We start from the raw sequence: 23,989 nt of genomic DNA on the forward strand, positions 1-23,989 counted from the left end.
AATAGTAGTTCTTTGTTTTTAACAGCGTAAAGGGTAACTGTTTACATATTTTGTACTGTTTTTGCACAAAATTTACAACATGTGAGAAATGTGCTGCCCTTATGTTTATTTCTGCTCGCTGTCTCAGGCCACACAGCCCTAGGCCTCGGCTATCAAGAACCTCTGGTTCCTCAGGGCCCATCACTACAGTAGGTATGTTATTTAAGCTTATGTTTGTCATGTGTTGAGACATAGAATGTGTTGTGCACTAATTTACGACAAGTTTAGTCTGATTTCAGAAAGTGCAAGACCACATAGGAAGCTTTAGGAAGTTTTAGTTTGGTCAATTGAATCCTCATTGATTTATGGCTTCAGCACACTCTTATTTTGTCCCGGAGCCTTGTAAATGTCTAAATTTGGTCATTATAGCGCTAGGAAACATGGGGGTCTAACTCGTGAGGCTATTTTGGAAAGCAAAATCCGAGGGACTGAGACGATTTTGCTTTGATTACAGTTTATTCTGGCAGGATGCCCTGTGCTGAACTAAGAATGGGGGATATAGATGACGTGTTTGTGTGTGAGTGTCTGTGTGTACGGCATTTCAGTGTCAATCCATATATGTGTATATCTGCGTGTGTGTTCATCTCAGATAATGACGGTCATGTGATAGACCTGGTGAAGGATCAGCTCCCGGAAATGCAGCTGTCTGAGGAGGACAGGCAGAAGAACCTGGAGCTGCTGGAGGAGGCAAAGAAAGTGAGCGATCGCTTTTTGACCCGTAGGGGGCGGCGGTCCACGTGCAGTCTCACTGAGTCTCCCACAGGTAACTCCAACTCTAGACAAAATCCTCAACTTGAAATGTATAGGTAGTTGTAGTTGTTGGGAAGGGTTTACATTATATGATGGAAATTTGTTGTTGTGATTTTATTGCATTCAGCTCTGAGAGAATCAGTGAAACCGGGTACTGTTTTTATGCTTTTCTATTCCATGCTTTTCTATGGAATATATCCACAATTAGTGCCACTTAGAGTAGATGGAATCATTAATTACATTACATATACATACTGATCCACAGACTGATTTATAGGGTATGAATTATGGGTTTATGCTGGTGATGGACAGCTTCTGACTGTTGGTGTTTAAACAATGCCGATGCATTCAATGCTGTAATTAGGAGGATGTTCGTTCTGAATGATACATCTCAGTGATGCACTCTGAAAACAATTTGTGAAAAATCATGCATATCCTGATATCTGGACACATTGCTACACTTGTAAAACAGATGCAAAATGCCCCCTGCAAGGATTCATGACCAAAAATGCCAGAGCTTTATCATAGCTTGCTTAATGTAAAATACTACAAGAGTGCAGTTTTCTTTTGAAGCTTACCGTAAACACTAACATATAAGTGCAAAAAAGTGAAGATAAAATCCAAGTGTGTTACTCTGAGTACTCACTGGAGCGGCAAGTCTTTTAACCCTGTTGGAAGGGACAGAAAGACTGTATAAACAATGTATAAACTCCAGGATTATTCAACCAGCAAAGAGCTAGAACACTAAAGCTGGGGTTGCCTGAGTGGTCCAGCTATCAATGATTTGGCCCCATTTTCAGGAGTTTCAAACCCAGAAGATGCTCCAACATGACGTCCAAGTTTGAGGTCTCATTGAGGTCTCACAGTGGGCCCCCCATTCTCGCTTTAACTAACATAAAAGAGAAGCCATATTAAGGATTCTCCTTCAAGTACATTAAGCTGTGGTTGGTTTGATCTAGTTTGGGAGTACAATGATCCCTCGTTTTTCGCGGGGGATGCGTTCCAAGACCACCCACGAAAAAACGAATTTCCGCGAAGTAGAGGAAAGTATTTAATGAGTATTTGGACTTTTAAAACCCTCCCTGTACTGTTAACAACCCACCCTTTTCATTAAACAGTCATTCTATAATGTTTTATTTATAATGTTTTAGCTGGAACTACATGTGACATCCTGCCAGTTTCTTTAATAGAGTAATTCCTAAGCTGTGATTTACTGTAACTAAATTTCACTCAGATGTGGACATGAACAATACATGTACTGTATGTAAGAAATACTTGTAAATTATATATTTTGTCACCTACAAGTCTAGTCTAATACATGTAAATAAAAAAAATACTTTTAATTTAAACATCTTTCACGGTTTTCCTAGATTTTCCCTCAATATCCGCGATATAGAGGCCATAAGCCCCCTTGAAAAAACCCGCGAAGTAGCGAATCCGCGAAGGATGAACCACGAAGTAACGAGGGATTCCTATCATGTGATAGGAATGCTAGCATGTTAGCTGACACGAATTGACTGCAACTGACTTGCAAGAAATACAATAAAGTTTAAAAGAACGCTAGGTAAGATTTTGTATTATTGCTCCTAAGCTCCCCCTACAGTTGCAGATTGTAATTCACTTTTATAGCACCTGATGGTCCTGAAATCAAAGGGGAGGGAGGAGGAATGTGGTGGGTGTAATTTCTCCTCACCTCCTAAAATTACATAGTGCGGTTTCTGGAGTGCTGGACCTACAGTAGCAATGACAGAAGCCCTTTTCTCACTATTACAGGTCAGTGGAACATCACAATGATTAGAAAGCTAGGTAAACATACAGTGTAGTGTGTGTTGAAGCTATAAGACTGTACATTATGTTGTCAAGGCATGTCATGCCAAGAACCTGAGAGTTGAAATCTATATTTCAATCTGTATACTGATGTCACATCAACTGTAATCTTCAGTATTTCTGTTGAAATCTGATCTACAACTGTACCCTCAGATATATCTATATAATTGGCCTTGAATAAATCCTTATAGAATGGTCCTATATGAATATTTTATCCCTTTTTTGATTATGAACAGTTAACGTAAACCAAAAACATACGTATTTGCATGTGACTACTCACGGCAGCATCTTAAATAGTAATACTCACAGTAGGCCTAAGGCAGACTGCACCTGTAAAAACTGTCCTTGATTCAGCTTTGTCCAGTGGCTGCATTCAGAGTCAATATATTTCTGAAGGTTTATGGACATCTCATCCAGCATTTCTTCTAAAACGATGGGTATAAACACATGGCTTGTCCCTCTTCTGAGAAGGATTTACACTACATTGTGGAAAATAGCAGTGACATTGCATTCAGAGTACATCACTGAGGTCAGGTGCTGGTGTTGGAGGATTATTTTTGGATCATAAACATCATTCTAAATCATCCCAGAAGCATTTGATGGTGCCACCTCACTCCACAGATGTTTTGACAACTGTTGTGTTGATATAAAACAACCAAAAGACATTTTTTTAATAAGGAAAACACAAAGCAGGATTTTCAGCCTGGTGATGCTATCAGACAGATCATTGTGTGTGCAAACCCAAACATGGTCAACATGAGTGTGTTTGGATTTCAGCTCTCTCACCCAACCCAACTCCAGGCTCTTCTCCTGTTCCCTCACGCAGCAGCTCCCTCTCTGCTCCCCCACAACCAGGTACAGCTTTATTCAATATACAACAAAGTAGGGCTGGGCAGTTAATCAAAAATGAATCAAAATCAACATTCAGTACTTTTAATCGACATAATCTTGTCTATATCGATTATATTGATTACTTTATTCTGTTATGACCCCACTGTGTGTTTATGTACTGCCCCTTTAAAACCACGCTATTAAGCTGATTCTGCACCTATCTGCCACATGGTAGCAACCTAAAGGCCGAAGGTGAGGCAGCGAATCGAGCAGCTCGTACCAAAAAAAAACAAAAAAACACAGAGTCTGTGGTTTGAATGTGTTTTGCTTCGACTTTAATTAAGACAACACTGGACAAAAAGAAGTCAAATGTAAACGCTGATAAAACAACGGTTTCAGCGACTACAGCACATTCATTCATTATCTGTAACCCTTATCCAGTTCAGGGTCACGGTGGGTCCAGAGCCTCCCTGGAATCATTGGGCGCAAGGCAGGAATACACCCTGGAGGGGGCGCCAGTCCTTCACAGGGCAACACAGACACACACACATTCACTGTGGTAGGAAACTGGAGGAAACCCACACGGACACAGGGAGAACACACCAACTCCTCACAGACAGTCACCCGGAGCGGGAATCGAACCCACAACCTCCAGGCCCCTGGAGCTGTGTGACTGCGACACTACCTGCTGCACCACCGTGCCGCCCTGACCACAGCACAATCACACACCAAATATAAACAGTGCTCAGAAAACAAGAGAGGAACAAGCTCCCAGCAACATTAGAAAAAGTATTCCATCTGTAATACTGGAGCATATTTACAGTACAAGCCTCGTCACTGAACTATGAGGGTCAAAAATACAAAAACAAAACAATCGTTCATTAATCGTAATGGAGGTAAAATGTACAATTAATCGTGATATTGATTTGCGCTCATATCGCCCAGCACTACAACAATGTTTAATGCTAAATCTCACTGAAGACTGAAATAATTTCTGTTTAACACCACATAAGTTACACTCAAGCTTTGATGATAATTTTTATGTCTCTCTTATACTTATTGAACATACAGAGGCCCATTTTACAACACTACCTCCACCATGTTTCACAGTTTTGTCTATGTGGTCACTGTCATAGTCTGTCCCATCGTCTGTGTAATATTTTTTCTGTTTTGTGTTTCCCAGCCGTTTCAGCTACAGAGGTCACGGTCACAGCAAGCCCTCCTACAAGTCCTCCAACAGTTCAGGTGTGTTATCACTGACTCTTAAGTTCACCATATACTCTGTATCTCTTTCATGATTCATTGATCTCTACATATATTACATGGGATTATAGTTATATTGACAATACCCTCATAGTTTTGTTCCAACATTGCTGTTTTTACTCTTGTGAGTTTAGAGACTAGAGATCCCTGCTGTGCGTGACCATGGAGAACCAAATAAACCAGACCAAGAGGTCGGTTCATTTTTAAATCATATATTGTCTATTTTTATATATTGTCTTTTCCTGTCATTCCTTTTTTAGTGAATAGTTTGTGAATTCAGCTATTTTAAGGTGCACTGTTAGATTACACTGGTACTGGTTACACACACACACACACACACACACACACACACACACACATATATATATTTATATACACTTAGAAGCCTTAACATTAAGGCCACTGCCATGTTTCTTCGTATGTTGGCCATTTTTATCAGCTCCACTGATTACAGATTGTTACAGATTTTTTGTTTTACTTTGTATGCTTTTTAGCCCTTTTCACCTTGTTCTTCAATTGTCAGGACCATGATAGTACTGACGTATTATTAAGGTGGTGGATCATTCTCAGGAGTCAGTATGATGCTGTTAAAGGTGGAGCAAAGTACAGCTTGGTAGGTTGTAATGCGTATGTTAATCTGCATTAAAATCACTGTAACCATGCCCTCTCCTTCTGTGCAGAGTCTGAACAGGCTGGTTGACTGGAAGCCTCCTGAGAAGCGTAAGGTTTCCTCTGGCACTCTGACACCTCGCCATGCTGCTGCTGCCCAAGCCCGAGAGCCCAGTGGTGCTCTGAAAAGTCTAGACTCCAGTCAGGGAAAGAAGCCTGGTCCACCTCCAGCTGTCCAGAAACCTGACAGCCAGACCCCAGCCACCGGAGTGGCCAAACCTGTCCCACGCCCACCCACCCAGCAGGCGCCCTGTACGGCAGAGATCAAAACCATTGGCGCATTCCCCCCCCTCATGAGGGCCGTCTCCTGGGACACTGTGGGCCCCGTGAGGAATGGTGCGCCCAATGAAGATGAGAGCCCTCCTTTCTCGGACAAGCTGAAGTCCCCTGGCTACAGAGATTTCCCACTGCCTCCTGTTCCGAAACTGTCCAAACTGAGAGAGGTAATGGCTTCAATTCTAAGTATCCTACAAGGGACTTACCTAATCCTAACCATATTCCATCTGGATTAAATCCTGGTTTTGAACCTTGAACCTCTAGTTTTCCGGCTAATAGGTTTGGATAAGATTATGTACATTTGATATCAATCTGTGGTAATTCAAGTGCTGACTAGCCCTAGGTTTAGTGCCTTTCTGGCTGGAATGAGGAACACTGTAAATGAGTACAGTAATGTATGCCCCTGTGTTGATCTGATATGATTATATAGTCACAAAAACAAAGCAGTTCCAAGTTTATTAAACTCATCTGACCTGTCTGTCCTTATTCAGGAGCATAAGCTGATGAGAAACCAGAGCATCTCAGGATCAAAGCTCCCAGACCTGAGCGAGACGGCCGAACAAGATCGAGGTGGGACTGAAAGTTAGCAGTTAGTTTTCTGTTAACGTAGCCCCTCTGTTCCAAAGTTAAAACATTGGCCCTAGTTCATCGGGTTTCCCAGACTGGGAATAAGCCTAATCCTCGACTTCACAGCATTTTGAATTGTGATTTTCACATGGTATAGGACTAGGCCTAATCCCTGTCTGGGAAGCCACCCCATGAATTATCAGATAGTCCTCACATGAACCTGATAAACTTGAGCCTTAACGCGCTATTACACACACACACCAGAAGATGGCAGTAAACAAAAAACTATTAACTGTTGGACTTAATGTTAGAGAAGGTCAGCAAGTCTGCACGTTATAATCAGCAACAACGTGTACTGATTCTAGGCCAGGTAACTCGATCTTGTGTGGATTAGTGCTTTCCCTGCTGTAAGATGTTCAGTTCAACCATGTTTAAACACTTCAAGTTGAAGACACAGACACAGTTAGTTTGAAAGGTTTGTTAAACTAGTGTTTTGACTCTATTTGTCCCTCTCAGGTCCCTTATCTCCTACAAGTGTTTCCCCATCAGATGAAGAGTCAAAAGAGAAAGCCGATGCCATGCCCAACATATCAGACATCATGCTGCGCAAACTCAAGCTGCACAGAGGCTTACCAGGCTGGTCAGAACACACTGCTTTGTCCATTTTACAAAGCTCATCTCTGTTCATCAGAATGACATATTTAGAATAAATGCCTTTAAAGTTGTTTAGATGTAATTTCATTTAGATGTAATTGCCTTTACTTAGTTTCCATGGATATATGAATATGTAATAAGTCTCCATTCATTCTGCAGCTTGCCCACAGTTTGACAGCCCTCCCAAATTTTGACAGGAATGGGTTTCTGAGGTTTTTGATGTTAGAAACCTTGTCTGTCTGAATCCCCTCGTTTAGAGACTGTCTATGGGAAACTGATACGTCTTCTAACATTACCACCGCACTGACATGTAAATAAACTCAATTTTCACTGGAGGGAATAAAATCAGACTTAAAATTTTCCACCAAATGAGTGTCAAAACCTTTTATAATTTTTCATTCATTCATTATCTGTAACCGCTTATCCAGTTCCCAGGTTGCGGTGGGTCCCAAGCCTCCCCGGAATCACTAGGCGCAGGACGGGAACAGGAAGAACACCAGTCCTTCACAGAGCAACACACACTCACACATTCACTCACACCTACGGACACTTTTGAGTCGCCAATCCACCTACCAACGTTTGTTTTTGGACTGTGGGAGAAACCAGAGCACCCGGAGGAAACCCACGCAGACACAGGGAGAACACTTTTAAATAATTAAAAATAAATAATTTAGATTTTATTTTTATTAATTTATTTGTTTCATTGTATTTTATTTTTTCCCCGTTTACTCTCCTGTGCAGATCAACGCTGATTAACACCGCCGTTTAATTACTTTTACACCAATACAGTATCGCGCTTTTGCTCCCTACAGCTGTAAACAGTTAAAAAGTGCAAAGCATAAATGACTAGATTGATTAATAAATGAATGAATGTTGTTAATTTAGTGGCTCATGCTGTTGCCTATATTCATAGGAATTTTATTAGATTCAAACTGATTTAATTTAGTGTTCTCCCTGTGTCAGTGTGGGTTTCCTCCGGGTGCTTCGGTTTCCACCCATGGTCCAAAAACTCGTTGGTAGGTGGATTGGCGAATCAAAGGTGTCCGTAGGTGTGAGTGTGTGTTTGAATGTGTGTATGTGTGTGTTGCTCTGTGAAGGACTGGCGCCCCCTTCAGGGTGTGGTCCAGCCTTGCACCTAATGATTCTGGGTAGGCTCCAGACCCACCGCCACGCTGAACTGGATAAACAGTTACAAATATATATTTTTATATGGTCTTTTGTTTTTTGGTTTTCATGTCCTGCAGTTTAGCTTTAGACTGGGATTTTAGCATTTTGCTAATGCCGATATGATACAACATGTCAGGATTATTTACCAAATCAATGATGACTAAACACCCGTGTCCTTTGTTTCAGTGCCCCTCCGCTAACAGAGAAAGAAGTGGAGGTGAGTGTTTTTTCCCCTTGTTTCAAACACTAACATGCTATGACTCTGGAGAACTCTGTGTTCTCTGCTGCATGTCAGGGCAGCAGAAGGGGACAGATGATCCCACCAGGGTGGAAGAGACAGAGAGAGGGAGGGGGGTTCATTAAACAAACCTTGATAGAGTAGGGATTGTGAGGATGATTACGGGGATAATTTTTTTATTAGAGAGTGATGAGTCACAGAGGTCAAAACCATGCTTGCTGCCAGTTAAAGCAACTAGCAGCTGCTCTGGTGGACAGTACAGTATGTCCCTGCCTGACTGTGTTTTGAAGGCGCTGATACATGGAAACGTCCATGGCATTCTGTCTGCGCTCCCAAGCCCAGCTTAGGATGAGGCAATTTTGCTGGGCCTTAGCGGTTTCCTGTCCCCTGTGAGGAAGCACAAAACATGCCTCTGTGGATACAGTGTGCTCCCAAGATGACGCTAGCGAGCCGGACAAGGTCAAGGCCCGGCCTTCTGCTCTCCTTGCCTTCCTTGCCAGTCTCTGCTCATATCTAGCCTGCGCTTTGATCGTGACAGTAAACCACAAGGGGTTTTCAGGTCATTTCTGCATTCCTCTGCATCCCCAGCTCTGCTTTGATCTCGTGCCTAATGGGTTGAATCCGACAGCGGGCACAGCAGATAGGTGTAGCTTAAGTCCTGGGCAATTTGTAGGGTTTATGGGAGGTACAAGGTTTATCAGATACAAAACATTCTTTGTCTTGGCTTCCTCATATGGATTTCCAGCCTTGTCAATGGAATTGACCTTGTTTACAAGCGTGTATTGGTTTCCATTTGAACTGCTGTCTCCGCAGCTGGTTTCCTGGCTAGCACATTAGGCCAGAAACATACCCTGTGCTTGTACATTAACACAAACTCTGCAGTCTGTTCAAATAATTGCGTTAAACTTTGCTTTACACCATATTGCAGAAGTGTTCTTTCATAATTCAGCGTTCCCACTGTGTATGCCGTTTTAGTGCTTAGACATTGCTCTTATATTGCTCGGGAGTTTTTGTGACGTTCCAGTTTCGTTAGATGTTTCTGGCCCTGATTAATATTTTTAACCCACTATTAGTCATCTCCAATTCTGCTCTATAAGCTGGGCTCACCCACCACACACACACACACACACACACAAACAGGACCGTCCCACAGGCCGGTGGATAGTGCTGGAGTGTGCCATGTGCTGAAGGGTTATCATAGATCAAAATGAATAACTCAGAGATACTGAGCACAGCGGCTAAAACATAAGAAGGGGCCACTAAACTCAAAAGGGGACTCATGAGATTCCTGTGTCCTTTTTTTCTCAGAAGAAATAACTGAGAAGCTTAATTTTGTCTCTTTAGTTTTTCCATCTGATCGCTCTGTATAGGAGAAACTACAGAAATATTAAAGACCTGTGTTCTCCGTCCTGCAGAATGCCTTTGTGCAGCTGTCCCTTGCGTTCCGCAACGACAACTACACGCTGGAGACCAGGCTGAAGCAGGCAGAGAGGGAGCGCAACCTCACAGAGGAGAACACAGAGAAGGAACTGGAAGAGTTTAAAAACTCGCTGAAGGTGAGTGCAACTGCATTGTTCACACTACTACACTGTCTCAACACCCCCAACCAAGGACTAACAGACAAGATTAGGAAAGCCCTATTTTGCTGGATGCATCATTGGCCATGCATTTGTCACACAATATGTCGCAACAGTTTTTCAAATTTATTTATTTATTCTTTGCTTTTCAGAGCACGGCGACACTGTGGCAGAACGCGGAGCAAAGGGAGTCCTACCAGCGTCTAGTCGAGACAGTGGCCGTGTTGAATCGCCTTGCCAATCGCCTGTCCAGCCGAGCTGAGATGGTGGGAGCAGTGCGGCAGGTGAGCTTGGACACACTTGCTGACCCCTGCCGTAAATCTCAGCAGGGAAGCTTCTGACATCCACGAGTATTCCTAGTCTTGTTTTCATTCGAGAAACGGGCCTCCCTTCAAAGGCATGAAGGGGCACAGGAATGTGTTTTTTCAAGCAGATATGTTTGTGATAGATTTATCTCTGTGTTAGTTTGCCCTTAGGTTAATGCGCAAGCCAAAGTAAACGGTGTGAATGAAGAAATACTCAGCTGTGTGTCTGTTGCCTGTGGCAAGACTATTAATGTTGTCTCTAGGGCCTGGCTTTGAACGCCTTTACCTTTGCTGACCCACTTTGCATTCCCTTTTCAAAATGTACTCATTAGTAATTAGTAACAACAGGGATCCTGAAACCCTAACAGAAACCCAGCACGACTTACAGCATCACTCTCTGATGAAATAACCACTCCACGCTTCAGGGAAAAACTCTAGAATGATTATAAAGACTGTACTGTATGAGTTAGTGTTGCTTAAACTATTTTAGTGATTACAGCTAAGTTGTGCTCAGTATTGGAAACTTTCGGCATAATCCAATAATCAAAAACCGGTAAACAAGATCATTTTATCTACATTTACATAGGCCTATGTTTTATGCTTTTACACCCATTGCAGGCGTAGGCATACAGCTGTGTACACAGTTCATATGTTCTCCATGCCAACTGACCAAACAAAATGGGACATCCAGGAGCAGCTAAGCCTCCAAGCCCAAAGCCAACTGTTGGCTAAAAGAGTAATGCACCTCAAAGCTTTGGGATGTGAAGCCGTGCAGCTGCAAACTTTGGAGTGATGAGCCATCATCCGTTTCCACTAGGATGAGTTGTCCAACAGCTTTGATCCTTACTTGACCTGAGGCATATTTAAGAAACACTAGGTATCATTTTTTTTATCTTAAAATTACAGCTTCCAAATCATTGTGATGCTCCACTGACCTGTAGTAGAGAGAACAGAGCCTCTGTCAATGATACTCCAACATCTGCACTGCAGAAACCACACTATGTCGTTTTCGAGGAGGGTTTGCTGAAGAATTAATAACAATAATGATTCAATGTCACTTGTAATACCACTTATAAAAAGTGCTGTCTTGATAGTTACAGACAGCTGTGAGTCTGGCAGTGTTTGTCCTTTGTTATTATATATATATATGTCATCTTCTTGTGGCAGGAGAAACGAATGAACAAGGCCACGGAGGTGATGATGCAGTATGTGGAGAACCTAAAGAGGACTTACGAGAAGGACCACGCAGAGCTGATGGAGTTCAAGAAACTGGCCAACCAGAACTCCAACCGCTGTTATACCGGCTCTTTAGAAACTGGAGGTAAGTGTGTTTGCAACAGTCCAGGAGCTAGAATCTGTCATCTTTAAATGTTGACATTAACCAAATATGATTACTATGCATTTACATTGTGCTTGAGTCCATTATGAATGCTGAATGTTTTTATACTTCTCTATTCTAGATGATGGAGTCCCACGTGCATCAAGATCCATGTCTCTGACAATGGGAAAGGTACTGTTACAGGAGCATTGCTAATTTTTACCACCAGGAAGTAGCAGACAATATTTATTAACCAGTTTATTCTTCACAGAGCCCCCCCCCATGGAGGACCACCATGTTTAAATATGTCATTAGCTATTATGTATATTAGTATAATGGCTGTTTCATCATGGGGTTCTGGGTTCATACCCTTCCTCAGGTCACTGACTGTGAGGAGTGTGGTGTGTTCTCCCTGTGTCTGCATGGGTTTCCTCCTGCCATTCAAAAACACATGGTGGTAGATGAGGTGGCTATTCAAAAACTGTCTATAGGTGTGAGTGTTCAATACTCTGTGATGAAATGGTGCCCTGTCCAGGGTGTGTTCCTGCCTAAAGATAAAGCAGTTACAGAAAATCACAAATGGCAGATGGCTTTAAGTAGGTGATGAAAAACTGAAACAAATCTTGCTCTGTCTTTCCAGGCTTTACCCAGAAGGAGAGTCAGTGTAGCTGTGGTCCCGAAGTTTAATCTCCTGAACATCCCTGGTCAGACCCCAGTCACTGCGGGCCCCGGCCCTACCGCTGGCCTTGCGTCCGCTGGCCCCAGTACTGGCCCGGGGGCACTTCCTATACTGGTGAGCCCCATTTCAACCGGCTCTTCCTCTCAGTTACAACAATGTAGTAGTGATGTTCTGCATGTGTCAGGTGATGGATGATGCTTTATCCAAGCTGCATTCACCTGGTGTTGACTGAAGTCAGCAGGCAAATAACAAGCACTAATGACTTGTCAAGATACTGCAGTAGAAACCTATTTTGTGGTGTCAGGCTTTGTGACTTGGTTGGTGTTCCTCACATCTCTGTTTAGTGCGAGGCCAACGGCACGAAAAGCGAGAGCTCTTCAGATCCAGCACAGCAAGCTGCAGGAGAAAAGTGAGTAAACAAAGGAAACTTTTAATCGGTCACTGTCAGAAATGCTCAGAGATTACTAATGAAAAATTAAAAACATAGTTGCATTAAAGGCAATGTGTACGATCCTGAAGAACTACTTTTCACTGTCATGTTTGTTTTCATTCAGAAGCTCCATGGGGCGACATACACACAGAAAAAGCCTGAGACATTTTGTACTGAGCCATTTGTTTCTGTCCCATTTACAGAGCCAGGGTTGTGTTTAAACACCAGACATATTTCCATTGCACAAACAGACAGGAGAGCGGGCAAATGCTAAGCAAACATTCTTTGAATTTTATAAAAATTATTTTTTTAATTAAAATTAATTAAAAGAACATTGCCTTTAATATGCACAGAAGTTTAAAACAACTTTTCTTTCTGCTATAAAATTACAAAATTGGAGATACAAGAGATACATATATTTTATAACAGCAGCACAACCAGTGTTGAGTACTGTTCATTTCAAAACAGAGTGGGTAGTGTCTGTCTTGGACACTGCATGGAGTTCTGATATTAACAAATCTCGCAGTGCTGCAGGATATTTTGTTTGTTTGTTTGGCCTTCAGAAAGACTATCTGAAGGAGTGGCTCAGTAAATCATTTAGAACAGGAAGCCGAGGGTCTTATAAAGCACTGCAAATTATGCAACTCCCCTAAAACGTTCAGAATGTTCAAAATAGCACTGGACCGTTGTGTAAAAGCCCTGGCTGCAGCTGGTTTTACAGCTATTCTGAGAATTCATCTAAACATTTGGGCTCGAGTGTATGACAAAGACCAGGCTTTAGTCTTGGTGCTCGCTCTTGTTAATAAGGTCCTTATTCTATTTACTCTCATGTGCAAGACTTCAGCACAGAGAAAGAATAACAATCAAAATAAAGTACGTGTTCAAAAGCACGGGACATTGTTATACCTCCATTGTACAACTTGTGACTTGAACACTGGTGTGCTTTTTGTTTTGTTTTTCGGAAACTGGGTCTACGAAGTGCTTGCCACTTGAAGCGGCACCCAAGCTCACCATTAAAGTGAGGGCCAAAAGGGCTCAGCGTCACAGCGCGCAATGGTGTGCGTAATGGCACCCGTTTATAGCACCAGCGCTAACTCTTCTTTGCTCTTCCAAAACAATGCAGTGGAAAAGTCGTCGCTGAGCAGGAAGGTGAAGCAGCTGCATCGGCCAAAGCTTCCTGCAGCATCGATGAGATCAGAGCAGAGATCAAGGCTAAGATTGAGGAGGAAGCCTACAATAAAGGGTAACGTCTCAATAAGTTTCATCCAGCCACCCCACCACACACACACACACACACACACACGAATCCTACTTTGTAGGACCCACCCCCATGTATATAAAATCAAACACAACCGTAGAATAGATCACACTGAGGCCAGCTTCTGCTCTGCTAGAGCTGTAAGTGCTTTCATATGGTGAAATGGAAAGTGTAACATCTCAGCCATGAAGCAGTATACTATGCTAACTCAGAGCCGGGCTGTCGAGTGAAGTCCACAGCATGTAAAAACTGCTGTCTGTATTTGTGGCACCAACATCTGCATAAGAACCATGCTGCATGAGCTTCATTCATAGGGGTCAGCCATGATGAAATGCTTAGAGAATTGGGTTTGAGACTGAAAGGTCACTGATTTGATCCCCACAACCAGCTGAAGTGCTCTTGAACAAGGGACCGACCCCCAAAATGCTCCCAAGGTGCAGAGGGTGGCTGCCTGCCACTCTGGGTTTGTGTGCTCACTGCCCGTGATCACTAGTGTGTGTGTGTGTTCTCTGCCACAGGTCAAATCTCATTGTACTGTTGTACAATGACCATAAAAGCATGGTTTCCATTATCGAGGACCTCCAGGACCCTGGAGCTGGGGACACTCTGGGACACTCCCAGATGCACTACCGTGCCGCCCTACGATGCCATTAGTTAGGGTCAAATATGGATGCTGAATTATTAACTCCTGCTCACAATGATCCAGTTTGTGTTTGCATCTGTAGGTACCAGGAAGGCCTGAAAAGAATGAAAGAGCTTCAAGAAGTTAAGGAGGAAGAAGAGAAGGCAGAAGAGAAGTTATTGGAGCCTGAGGAGATAACTGGAGATGAGTCAGAAAAAGAAAAGAAGCCAAACAGGTAATAACCTCAAGGATATCTTGGTTTTAACCATTGCTTCCCAACATAAAACCAACAGATGATCCAAACCATTGATCACTCTTCCAGACCCCAGCACACTCGAACCAACAAAGAGGAATGGAACACCTGGTTCAGAGGTGCTGGGAGCTGTTAGAGACCAAGATCATAGATCATCTAAGGGTCTGATTGGGGGGAAAAGTGAGATTCACATTTAAAATATCATTGATCCATGTCAAGTTTCCCCTATCTCATCTTCTTTTCACAGTAGGTATGCGGAAGCACTGGAAGTTCTTGACCGGATTTGTCCAAAAATCTTCAAACAGAATCGGACTCTGTGGATTGTTCTTACTTTATTCTTAGTTTCGTTCCTTGTGGTCAATCTCATAAACCTCTTCAGCAACCACTACAGTGTCCAAGAAGACACGTCGACAGAGAAGTCGGCTGTTCCAGGCAAGAAGAAATTTTTTGGACTGCATGTAGGATCTAATCGCCCCACCCCAGAGTAGCAGGGAGCCTTACAGACATCCACTGTTCAAAGACAGATCGAGGAGTTCAACTGAACTCTGGAACCCTATTCAGTGATTTTGGAGATCTTCGGATCACCAATAATTCAAGCCAAAGCTGTTGTTTTAGAAGAGCACTCAACCTGCAGTGGGCTAATGAATAAAATCACCTATTGATCATTAGGGACCAAGTGTGCTTTGTAACCTAACCTTATTCAGTATAGGTTTGGTAGGTATCATACCTCACCTGGAGGGAATACTGTGGTTTTTTAATCTTTGGCTACCAGCATTTTCTAAAGTAACATTTTGATAGACACATTATTTTACCACTCAGCCCTTACTATAGTAACTCTCAGGTTTTATGAGATTTAAAATAAGACATTTTTTTAATACACTATTTAAAAGCTTTACATTTTGGTATGGTTTTAATTTTTTTTTAAACTCTACATGGTTTATTTTATTTGACATTCCAAGGTAGCTCCTGAAGTGCAATATTTTGTAACACATAATTGCCTTTGATTTGATGTGTTGGATTCTGTTCTATAAGCACCATGGTGTGAACAATTTTCCAGAAATTTTATAGAGCACTTTGAATTAGCATGAGAGATTTCTGTCATCCTTTTAGATATTTGCACATGTGTGATAACGGTTGTGCCACTCCACCTTTTAATAAAGGTGCCTTGAAAAAAAACAGCTCTGTAATTTCACCCTGTGTAAGAGAACGGATGCCTGACTTCTTTAACCCGTGGTTGAAGATTCGAATCAAAATCATAACCCTTCATATTTCCTAGGAAACTACATGCTGTTTCCTATACTGCGTTAACTATACAGCATTGGCCGCACCCCAAACTAAGCTTGAGACGGGAGAGGGCTGGCGGATGAGTTCTGGGCAGCTTTGCCATGGGTACGGAAGCAGGGACCCACCTGTCACTCAGCAGGAGAAAAGTCATGGAAGAGAGTGTTGTGACAGGGTGGTGGTTAGATGCGTATTTAATCATCACAGGAAACAGAAGGGAGAGAGGAGGATTTATAAGGAATGGAATGTACAAGAGGATAAGTTTTGGGTGTCATCCTTCAACCAGCTTAATTTATTCCATAACTGCTTTTATAGAAACAGGAACAACTGTAGTTAATACACACCATTCATTGGGTTTTAGAAATACTTACCATGTAGTTCCATTTTATGGGGTAAACCACTACAGTGTTGTGCATCTACAGACTGTAGCCAAACCAATATTATTTGTGTGGTGTATTATTCTAATACAATAATTGACTCAAATCTCAAACTGGACACCTGTAAAGAGAACCTACATGAGAGAGATTCTGGCTCTAGCATATGGATATCACCAGTCTGGTCCCAGAGACGTCTAAGTCTTCTTAGGTTATAGTCCAAGAGTCCAAGAGAGCATAGTTGGTCGTGCTCTCCCTGGGTGAGTAGGATGGCCCTTTTTTCCCTATCATTCAGTATGAAGTCACTGCAGGTATCCCAACACATCAGAACAGATCTGGGCACTTCTCCTTCTCCTCCAAGTGTCAGAGTGACAGACACATCTGCAGTTAGATATATGGGAAAGACAAGATTAAATATGGTTAACATTTTGGGTGCACGATACATTATATACAAACCTCATTTCCAAACATGTGGGACATTGTGTACAATGCAATAAAAACCATAATCTATTTATGTGTAATGTATAATTCTTTTTTTTTTCTTTTAAGTGAAAAAGCACAAATAAAACCTTTCTAGTGATTGCACAGACCAACTCAGCTGGATTTTTAAATATAAACAAATTTAGAATTAGATGCCTGCCACACACTTCAAGAACACTGATTTCAGTACAACGCTTTAAAACGTAATTACTCCAGGGTGAGTAATTACGCCCCAGGAGCAAAACACTGAAAAATTACCAAGTGTTCCTTTAAGGTCACTATGCTAAATTGAAAGAATCAGCTAGAGAGGTATAAAACCCACCATCTAGTACATTTGAGATGGGCTGGAATTGAGTTTGTGGTCCACAGCTAATCATCCCATATCAATGCTTGACCTCACTAATGCTCACATGGCTGAAAGTCATCAGATCTTCCCAGAAATGTGCAAAAAAACAAGTGTAAATCCCACAAAACGGAAGAACTACCTAGCGGTTGCCTTGAGTTCAAAACAAACTTTTGGCCTTAGATGGTACTTTCTATTGTGTACAGTACAACACTTTCACAATGAGGCAATATTGTGCTGACCTCATGAAGGGCAAAACAGCTAAATCCACTGTAAGATCCACTGTAATATCGCTGATGTTGGCAGAAAAATGCATCGCTTATTTTTCCTGACCTCCTGCGTCATTTCCCTCTAACAATGAAATGGCAGGGTGTGTGTGTTCATTTGTGGTTGTGTAGAGATAAGATGTTTTGCTGGAAGAGGGACAGAGGCGTATGACAGTAAAAGATCACAGGAAGCCAGAGGAACATTCGCCTGTTAATGACTGAGCAATGGAGAACAGGAAATAATTGTCCAAGTGTGGTGCTGATGCCCAAGCTAAACAAACAAAATCTCAGTACAACAACTGTCTCCCAGTAGACTTCATCTACTGTGGGAAACGGCTTCAAAGGCTCTCTGTTTACACACGACTCAAAAGCGACATAACTACAGGTTTTCTGTGAAACCATTTTCTCTTACAGTGTCAATACTATCGAATGCAGTCAGTCTTCTTTAATTTGTCCTAAGAGGGTTCTGGAAACCTGAGTTGCCCCTCATCAATCATCAATCATATTCTCAAGTTTTTCTTCACGTTATGAAACGCTTCTTCTACTGACACCTAGTGGCCTGAATGTGTCAGGGATTCTGTACTAAAACAATTTTGAATATGGCCACACCCATGTCAGGGACCCAGTACATGGTGTCCCACAAACTTGTTCATTCAGGGACTAAAAAGCTATTTAATTCCTTGTTTGGTATGGACTGAAATTTGTAGAAAACATAAAAATAATACATCATAATTAATAAAATCCCATCTGCACCTTGTCAAGTGTGTTCCTGCCTTGTGCTTAATGATTCAATGTAGGCTCTGGACACACAAATCTGATCAGAATGAAGTGTCTACAGAAGCTCAGTGGATGAATGTACAGGGTGGGTTATTTATATGGATACACCTTAATAAAATGGGAATGGTTGGTGATATTAACTTCCTGTTTGTGGCACATTAGTATATGGGAGGGGGAAAACTTTTCAAGATGGGTGGTGACCATGGCAGCCATTTTGAAGTTGGCCATTTTGGATCCAACTTTTGTTTTTTCAATGGGAAGGTCATGTGACACATCAAATTTATTGGGAATTTCACAAGAAAAACAATGGTGTGCTTGGTTTTAACGTAACTTTATTCTTTCATGAGTTATTTACAAGTTTCTGACCACTTATAAAATGTGTTCTAAGTGCTGCCCATTGTGTTGGATTGTCAATACAATCCACTTCCCCCACTCTTCACACACTGATACCAACACCACATAAACAACTTTACTGGATAAAATCCCTTAAAACAAACACACAATGTGAAAACAAACATCTAGAATAATCTTAGAATATTTGCACATAAATCTCATGATTAAAAGTGGTAGATATACAAACTAGATGTAATGACTTCTCTTGACACCTTCGAACAGAATGTTTTTGAACTGAATGGAGTTTTGCTCAGATAAATGTTTTTGTAAAGAACTGTCTGTCTTCAGTGCTCATTATTACCATCGAGACACCTCACCTCTTCTAAAGCCCCTGTCCACTTATTTCTGACCTCATCAGGGATGCCAGCACACCTCCTGTTTCCTCTTCCCTAGTTCTGTGTCCTTGTGATGACACTTTCCACGGGGCATTTCTGAAGTAACCTCCCCCTTCCCTCACTCTCTCTGCACCCCTGGGGGGAATAGCCGCTCTATAACCTCTCCTCCTGTCACTCGGACACTCTCATCGTCCCACCGCAAAGCTCAGGAACGAAAGGGCTCCATCATGGCCAAAGTTGAGATGCTGTTGCTACTATTCTCTGTGACGTTCATGACGCCTGCGCTGCTGATTGATATCAGCAAGATCACAGGTAAGACACCTTCACCAGGTCTGTATCAGCTGACTAACTCTGTTATGACCAACTTTAATATCACAATTTAAATAGTGACTATCAGTTTAAAGAGATAATTATGCCTTATAATATTTTGAATACTTACCATTAGTTGGAATATTTATGGTACCTTTAACTCCAGTAGCTCAACACTAAAGATCAAGTGAGGTTTGCTTCTTTTGGTGCCTTAATAACAGTCAAAGAATATTAAACTCAAGCTGAAATTTGATCCTCATTTAGGCGTTCATTACATTTAAATACTGAATATCATATTTCACTGCAAAAAAAAAAAAATATTTTAGTCAAATTATCTCTAATTCTGAGATTGCTGTAAGAATATTACACACATTTTTATGCTTTTCTTAAGTAATTTTATCCAGTGAAAGTGTCTTATTCCATTGGCAGATCATTAGTCTTTATATTACATCAGTTAAACATGTAATAATGTATTGAGTAGATTTAATACAAACCCCATTTTCCAAGTTGAGATGCTGTGGTAAATGTACATAAAGATGGAATGCAATACTGTGCCAATAATTTCTATCAGCTTAAATTCTATCAGCTTTTGACAAATACATGCCCACATTGAATTTGACGGCAGCAACATGTTTTAAATTAGATTAATTGGCAACAGGTCACTGACATAATTGGGTTTAAAAAATAGCCAAGATCTCAGTTAAACTATCAGAAATAAATATGGGGAGGGATGCACCATACTGTGAAAGACAAATATTCTTTCACAGAATATGTACAAAGAAATTCACAGAAATGACTGCAAGCGCAATTCAAGAATCACATTTCTCAATGTAATGATGCCATAATCTATAGCAATAAATCATTAAGACCCAGCTTTTTTGGGCCTACACACATTTAAAGTGTCCTGTGGTCAGATGAATCAAATATTTAAATTCTATTTTGAATTAAGGAAAGCCACGTCCTCCTGGCTAAAGAGCACTGGAACCATCCAGTCTATTATAAAATCTAGCATCTGTGTTGTTATGGGGTGCATTAGCGCACATGGCATAGATTATTTGCACATCTGTGAAGGCACTGTTAATGCTGAGCGATGTTTACAGGTTTTGGAGCAACATGCTGCCATCCAGACCTTATTTTAGCAAGAAAATCCACATTCTGCATGGATTACAGCAACAAGAGATGTGCTAAACACGTTCAGACCGATTGAAAACCTTTGAAACATTATGAAATTGAACATGTAAAATGTTGTTTTTATACTATTATCAATTAAAAATAGTGTTGAAATAATGTGCGCATCATTGCACTCTGTTTTTATTTACATTTTGCACAGTGTCCCAACTTTTCTGGAAATGGGCTTTGTATGATTACACTTCACAAATGTTAATGTTAAATGGCCTGAGTCATCCATCTGATATCAATCTGTTCCTAATCCACTCTATTATTCTTTGGGAGCAGTTAACCCCAAACACGGCAGCATCTATGGTGTGTTCCAGGCATCAAACATGGGCAAGTATGCCTTCAACGCCTCTGTAGCTCGAGAAGTGTGTGACCAGCTGGGAGTGACCATAGCAGACAAGATGCAGGTGCTGCAAGCCTTGAGTCATGGCTTCCAAAGCTGCAGGTACAGCCTGAAAACACAGAACGTGACATGATAGAACTCTACCCACTCTGAAAAGAATGACGCATTAGCAAGATAATGATCTTAAATTGACTCATTATATGTAATATTTCTCATTTGAAAGATCATTCAGCCTATTTCTGGACATTTTTTGATTGTTCTAAATAATTTTATCAAGTGTAAGTGTCCTATTCTATTGGAGCAAAAAATATATGCCAATGGAATGCCACACTTTCTCTAAGTAAATACACTTATACCAATCAAATGGTCTAGAAATTAGTTGAATACTGTTATTAATAATATATATATTGCTACTAATACATTTCTGATAACTACCTCCTAATGAGAAATATTAGAGTATGGACTAAATTTTTGATTACAACCATGTTTTCACCTAATAACTTTTGCAGAGCTGTAAGTTTCATTCCTGTTTTTTCAGGTTCGGATGGATAGATGAACAGATTGCAGTAATTCTCAGGACAGAGGTCAATCAGGCCTGTGGTCAAGGAAAAGTGGGACTCATCCCATGGCGAGCTGGTCTCAGTGCACTGTTTGATGTCTTCTGTTTCAATTCAACAGGTAGACGAACAGTTCAGATCAATGTCTTTTCACCGAGGTCTCTGGGTTTTAGAGTACCCTGCATTTTTTTAAATCAAAATGAATTCATGTGGCCTACGTTAACATGTGGATTGAATTTATACCAAGAGGTCCCAAAATAAGGGTAAGGACCCAACCTACTTTTTGTAAAAACTGTATAAAATCACTGCAAAGAAAATCCTTTGGTTTATTGGCTGTTTTATGCATATGATCTTGACATCGGATACATTATTAGACGTTAGATTAGTAAAATAATCTTAAAATTTGGAAATAAAAATAATAGGATTCAAAAGCTTGACATTGTCAAACATTTGTAACAAGTCCCTGGGACAGACGTATACCTGTGGCCAGATTTTGAATCACTGTACACACACTAACAAACATGCTCCAGGCCCAAACTATAGTCAGGTGTTGTTTTTTGATACAACTCCCTTCCATTTAATTTTATCTCTTCTAACAATCAACTGATGTAGTTATATAAAGCATTCTCATAGTCAGTGAGCCAGACTAAATATTGGTGTACTTTGATCCCACTACCCCCTGGTCCAACTTCGTCAGCCTCTGACCAGTGTTCCCTGTGAGTCTCCAAGTTGCCAAACGTGTGTCTCTCTTGGCAATAAAACAAAGCAGGTTGTAGGGCATTTGGAGGAAATGGGACACTCTTGAGTACAGAATTCTCCCAAACTATTTTCCTCAGAAGTGCTCGGACGTAATGATGCCTTCTCGTTTCATCCGCAGATTTTGAAGCACATGCTCAAGCCCATACATCCACAAGTGGGACGTCTACGATACCAACAGTTCAGACCCCTAAAGGTGGAATTCTACAAGCTAAAACTACTGAATCTGCTTCATCTGCTCCCCACTCGCCTTTCTCTGAGACCTATCACACTCTAAATCCCTCCTTTAACTTCCCAGAGGACAATAAAAAAGTTCAGGCCTTAGGCAGCGCGAACCCCAGCATTGGAGGTTGGTATCTGCTATTATACTATTTTAAATCTCACCCATTCTTTTGGCAAATACAAATAAAGCAGTTTGTCTTAAATCTTGTACCTCCATTCTCTGATGTCCTAGTTGTCCCAACTGCTTTGCTCATCTCAACCATTCTCACATTCCTCCTGGCCGCTGTGGTTGCAGTCTGGTACTTTAAAATGTAAGTACCAAATCAAATCAAATGCTGCTTAACAGAATTAAATAAGTATGGGTCATATATATATGTATATTATTAGTATCTTTCTATATCTCACAATTCAGAATTTTTTACTCAGCACAAATATTTCTGCTCAAATGCCCAGTATCTGTCATCAGGGTGAACTGAACACAACCCTGAGAGAACCTCCACTCACAGTTCCGTCCTGTTCTTCCTGGATTGGTTAATTTCCGCAAATTTCAAGCAAATCAGCTTTCTCACTGCCCTCCACTGATTTAGTCACTGCCGCTGTCCTCTGCCAACTGTTCTGGCACAAGAAAGGAAAATAAATTAAAAAACCTCAATGAATTCCATTCAGATCATTCTGTCTGTCCCCATTTGTATACGGAGGGGGAAAATCTTAATGTGTTCACACATCTAAACAAAATGATCACATTTCAAAGCTGTCTAAGAGTGTTTAAAAGAAAAATGTTGCAACTGTATGTAAAACCATATGTAAATCATATTAAATGTGTCTTAGTTTTACATTCATGGCATTTGGAAGACTCTTATCCAGAGCAGTTTAAATCATTTTACAGTGCAAGGATAATGCAGCGTTAGGGGTCTTGACCAAGACCTCTGGTGCACTGCCTGAACTGGGATTCCAACCTTATTTTACCATGCAAAGAACAATTACAACCATTGTCCCTTAAAAATGTGGCTTTGATGCCTTCTCTTTTGAACTAACCCTAACCCTAGCAGATCCTCTGCACGACTGTGGGACAGGAAGCAGCAGGAGTGCATAGAGACTAATGTCTGGGACAAATGCAGCACCAAAGAAGTGAGAGAGTCTCAGACTCAGATGGAAAACAACCTGGAGAACACCGATGGTTTCTGTGTGAACAGTGATTATGAGAATGATGACGAGTGCAAAGGCAAGTCCTCAACTTAACCAGCCACTACAGACTTGGAAGGCTTTTCACAAAGCTAGATTTCTCAGTTAGCCAAATAACACAAGGGTTAACTCGAGGATCGCCCAATATTTAAGTCCCTCTCTGTAATTCGGAGCACAAAAGCTGCTTGCATTGCTACTTAAAACAGCAAAAAGCAAATGTACTTATTTATTTTTCAGGTATTTTTCTTCAAATCTTCTTGTCTGTGATGTTTATGAATTTATTGATTACCGTTTAATGTAACCTGTGTTTTTTATAAATAAATTTGCTGGAGCAATTGGTGTGTTTCAGTGAGTGTCCGAGTTTGTCCCATTTCATGAACGTGTAAACACACACTTCCTTGAATTTTATGCTTCATCCTCACTATCTAACAGCAGTCATTTTCAAGTTATCAAGATCTCTAGCACCACCACA

At 41.2% G+C, this 23,989-nt stretch overlaps 2 protein-coding genes across 3 annotated transcripts in view; both read left to right on the plus strand.

Annotated features, from left to right (window-relative positions):
• mrvi1 (murine retrovirus integration site 1 homolog) overlaps positions 1-16,932 on the plus strand; it is a 48,847-nt gene extending 31,915 nt beyond the window's left edge. The window contains exons 21-38 of the mRNA XM_066648023.1: positions 128-192; positions 629-802; positions 3,394-3,471; positions 4,631-4,692; positions 4,845-4,901; positions 5,391-5,822; positions 6,147-6,225; positions 6,739-6,862; positions 8,230-8,260; positions 9,697-9,837; positions 10,011-10,142; positions 11,331-11,484; positions 11,624-11,673; positions 12,122-12,274; positions 12,505-12,569; positions 13,714-13,833; positions 14,574-14,705; positions 14,971-16,932. Of these exons, the coding sequence (XP_066504120.1) occupies positions 128-192; positions 629-802; positions 3,394-3,471; positions 4,631-4,692; positions 4,845-4,901; positions 5,391-5,822; positions 6,147-6,225; positions 6,739-6,862; positions 8,230-8,260; positions 9,697-9,837; positions 10,011-10,142; positions 11,331-11,484; positions 11,624-11,673; positions 12,122-12,274; positions 12,505-12,569; positions 13,714-13,833; positions 14,574-14,705; positions 14,971-15,211 (2,290 nt within the window). The 3' untranslated portion in view covers positions 15,212-16,932. The remainder of the gene's footprint in view (positions 1-127; positions 193-628; positions 803-3,393; positions 3,472-4,630; positions 4,693-4,844; positions 4,902-5,390; positions 5,823-6,146; positions 6,226-6,738; positions 6,863-8,229; positions 8,261-9,696; positions 9,838-10,010; positions 10,143-11,330; positions 11,485-11,623; positions 11,674-12,121; positions 12,275-12,504; positions 12,570-13,713; positions 13,834-14,573; positions 14,706-14,970) is intronic.
• A 1,804-nt stretch (positions 16,933-18,736) lies between these two features.
• Positions 18,737-23,850, plus strand: lyve1a (lymphatic vessel endothelial hyaluronic receptor 1a). Of its 2 annotated transcripts, none has more exons than XM_066647726.1 (6): positions 18,737-19,284; positions 20,737-20,902; positions 21,339-21,478; positions 22,235-22,462; positions 22,568-22,646; positions 23,385-23,850. In XM_066647726.1, the coding sequence occupies exons 1-6, from the start codon at positions 19,200-19,202 to the stop codon at positions 23,572-23,574; spliced, it is 888 nt and encodes a 295-aa protein (XP_066503823.1). In that variant the 5' UTR covers positions 18,737-19,199; the 3' UTR covers positions 23,575-23,850. The 2 variants fall into 2 exon arrangements, with proteins under 2 accessions (XP_066503823.1, XP_066503822.1); XM_066647725.1 differs by having other exon boundaries at positions 18,873-19,284; positions 23,382-23,850.
• The last annotated feature ends 139 nt before the right edge of the window (positions 23,851-23,989 follow it).

Source organism: Hoplias malabaricus, chromosome 16, assembly GCF_029633855.1.
Source record: "Hoplias malabaricus isolate fHopMal1 chromosome 16, fHopMal1.hap1, whole genome shotgun sequence".
Taxonomy (NCBI): Eukaryota; Metazoa; Chordata; class Actinopteri; order Characiformes; family Erythrinidae; genus Hoplias; species Hoplias malabaricus.

Bases quoted from the DNA above. Each gene is read 5' to 3' on its own strand.
- lyve1a (XM_066647725.1), top strand. From the start codon at position 19,200: ATGGCCAAAGTTGAGATGCTGTTGCTACTATTCTCTGTGACGTTCATG. The intron at 19,285-20,736 runs GTAAGACACCTT...CTTTGGGAGCAG, and splicing joins TGATATCAGCAAGATCACAG to TTAACCCCAAACACGGCAGC. The intron at 22,463-22,567 runs GTTGGTATCTGC...CTGATGTCCTAG, and splicing joins CGCGAACCCCAGCATTGGAG to TTGTCCCAACTGCTTTGCTC.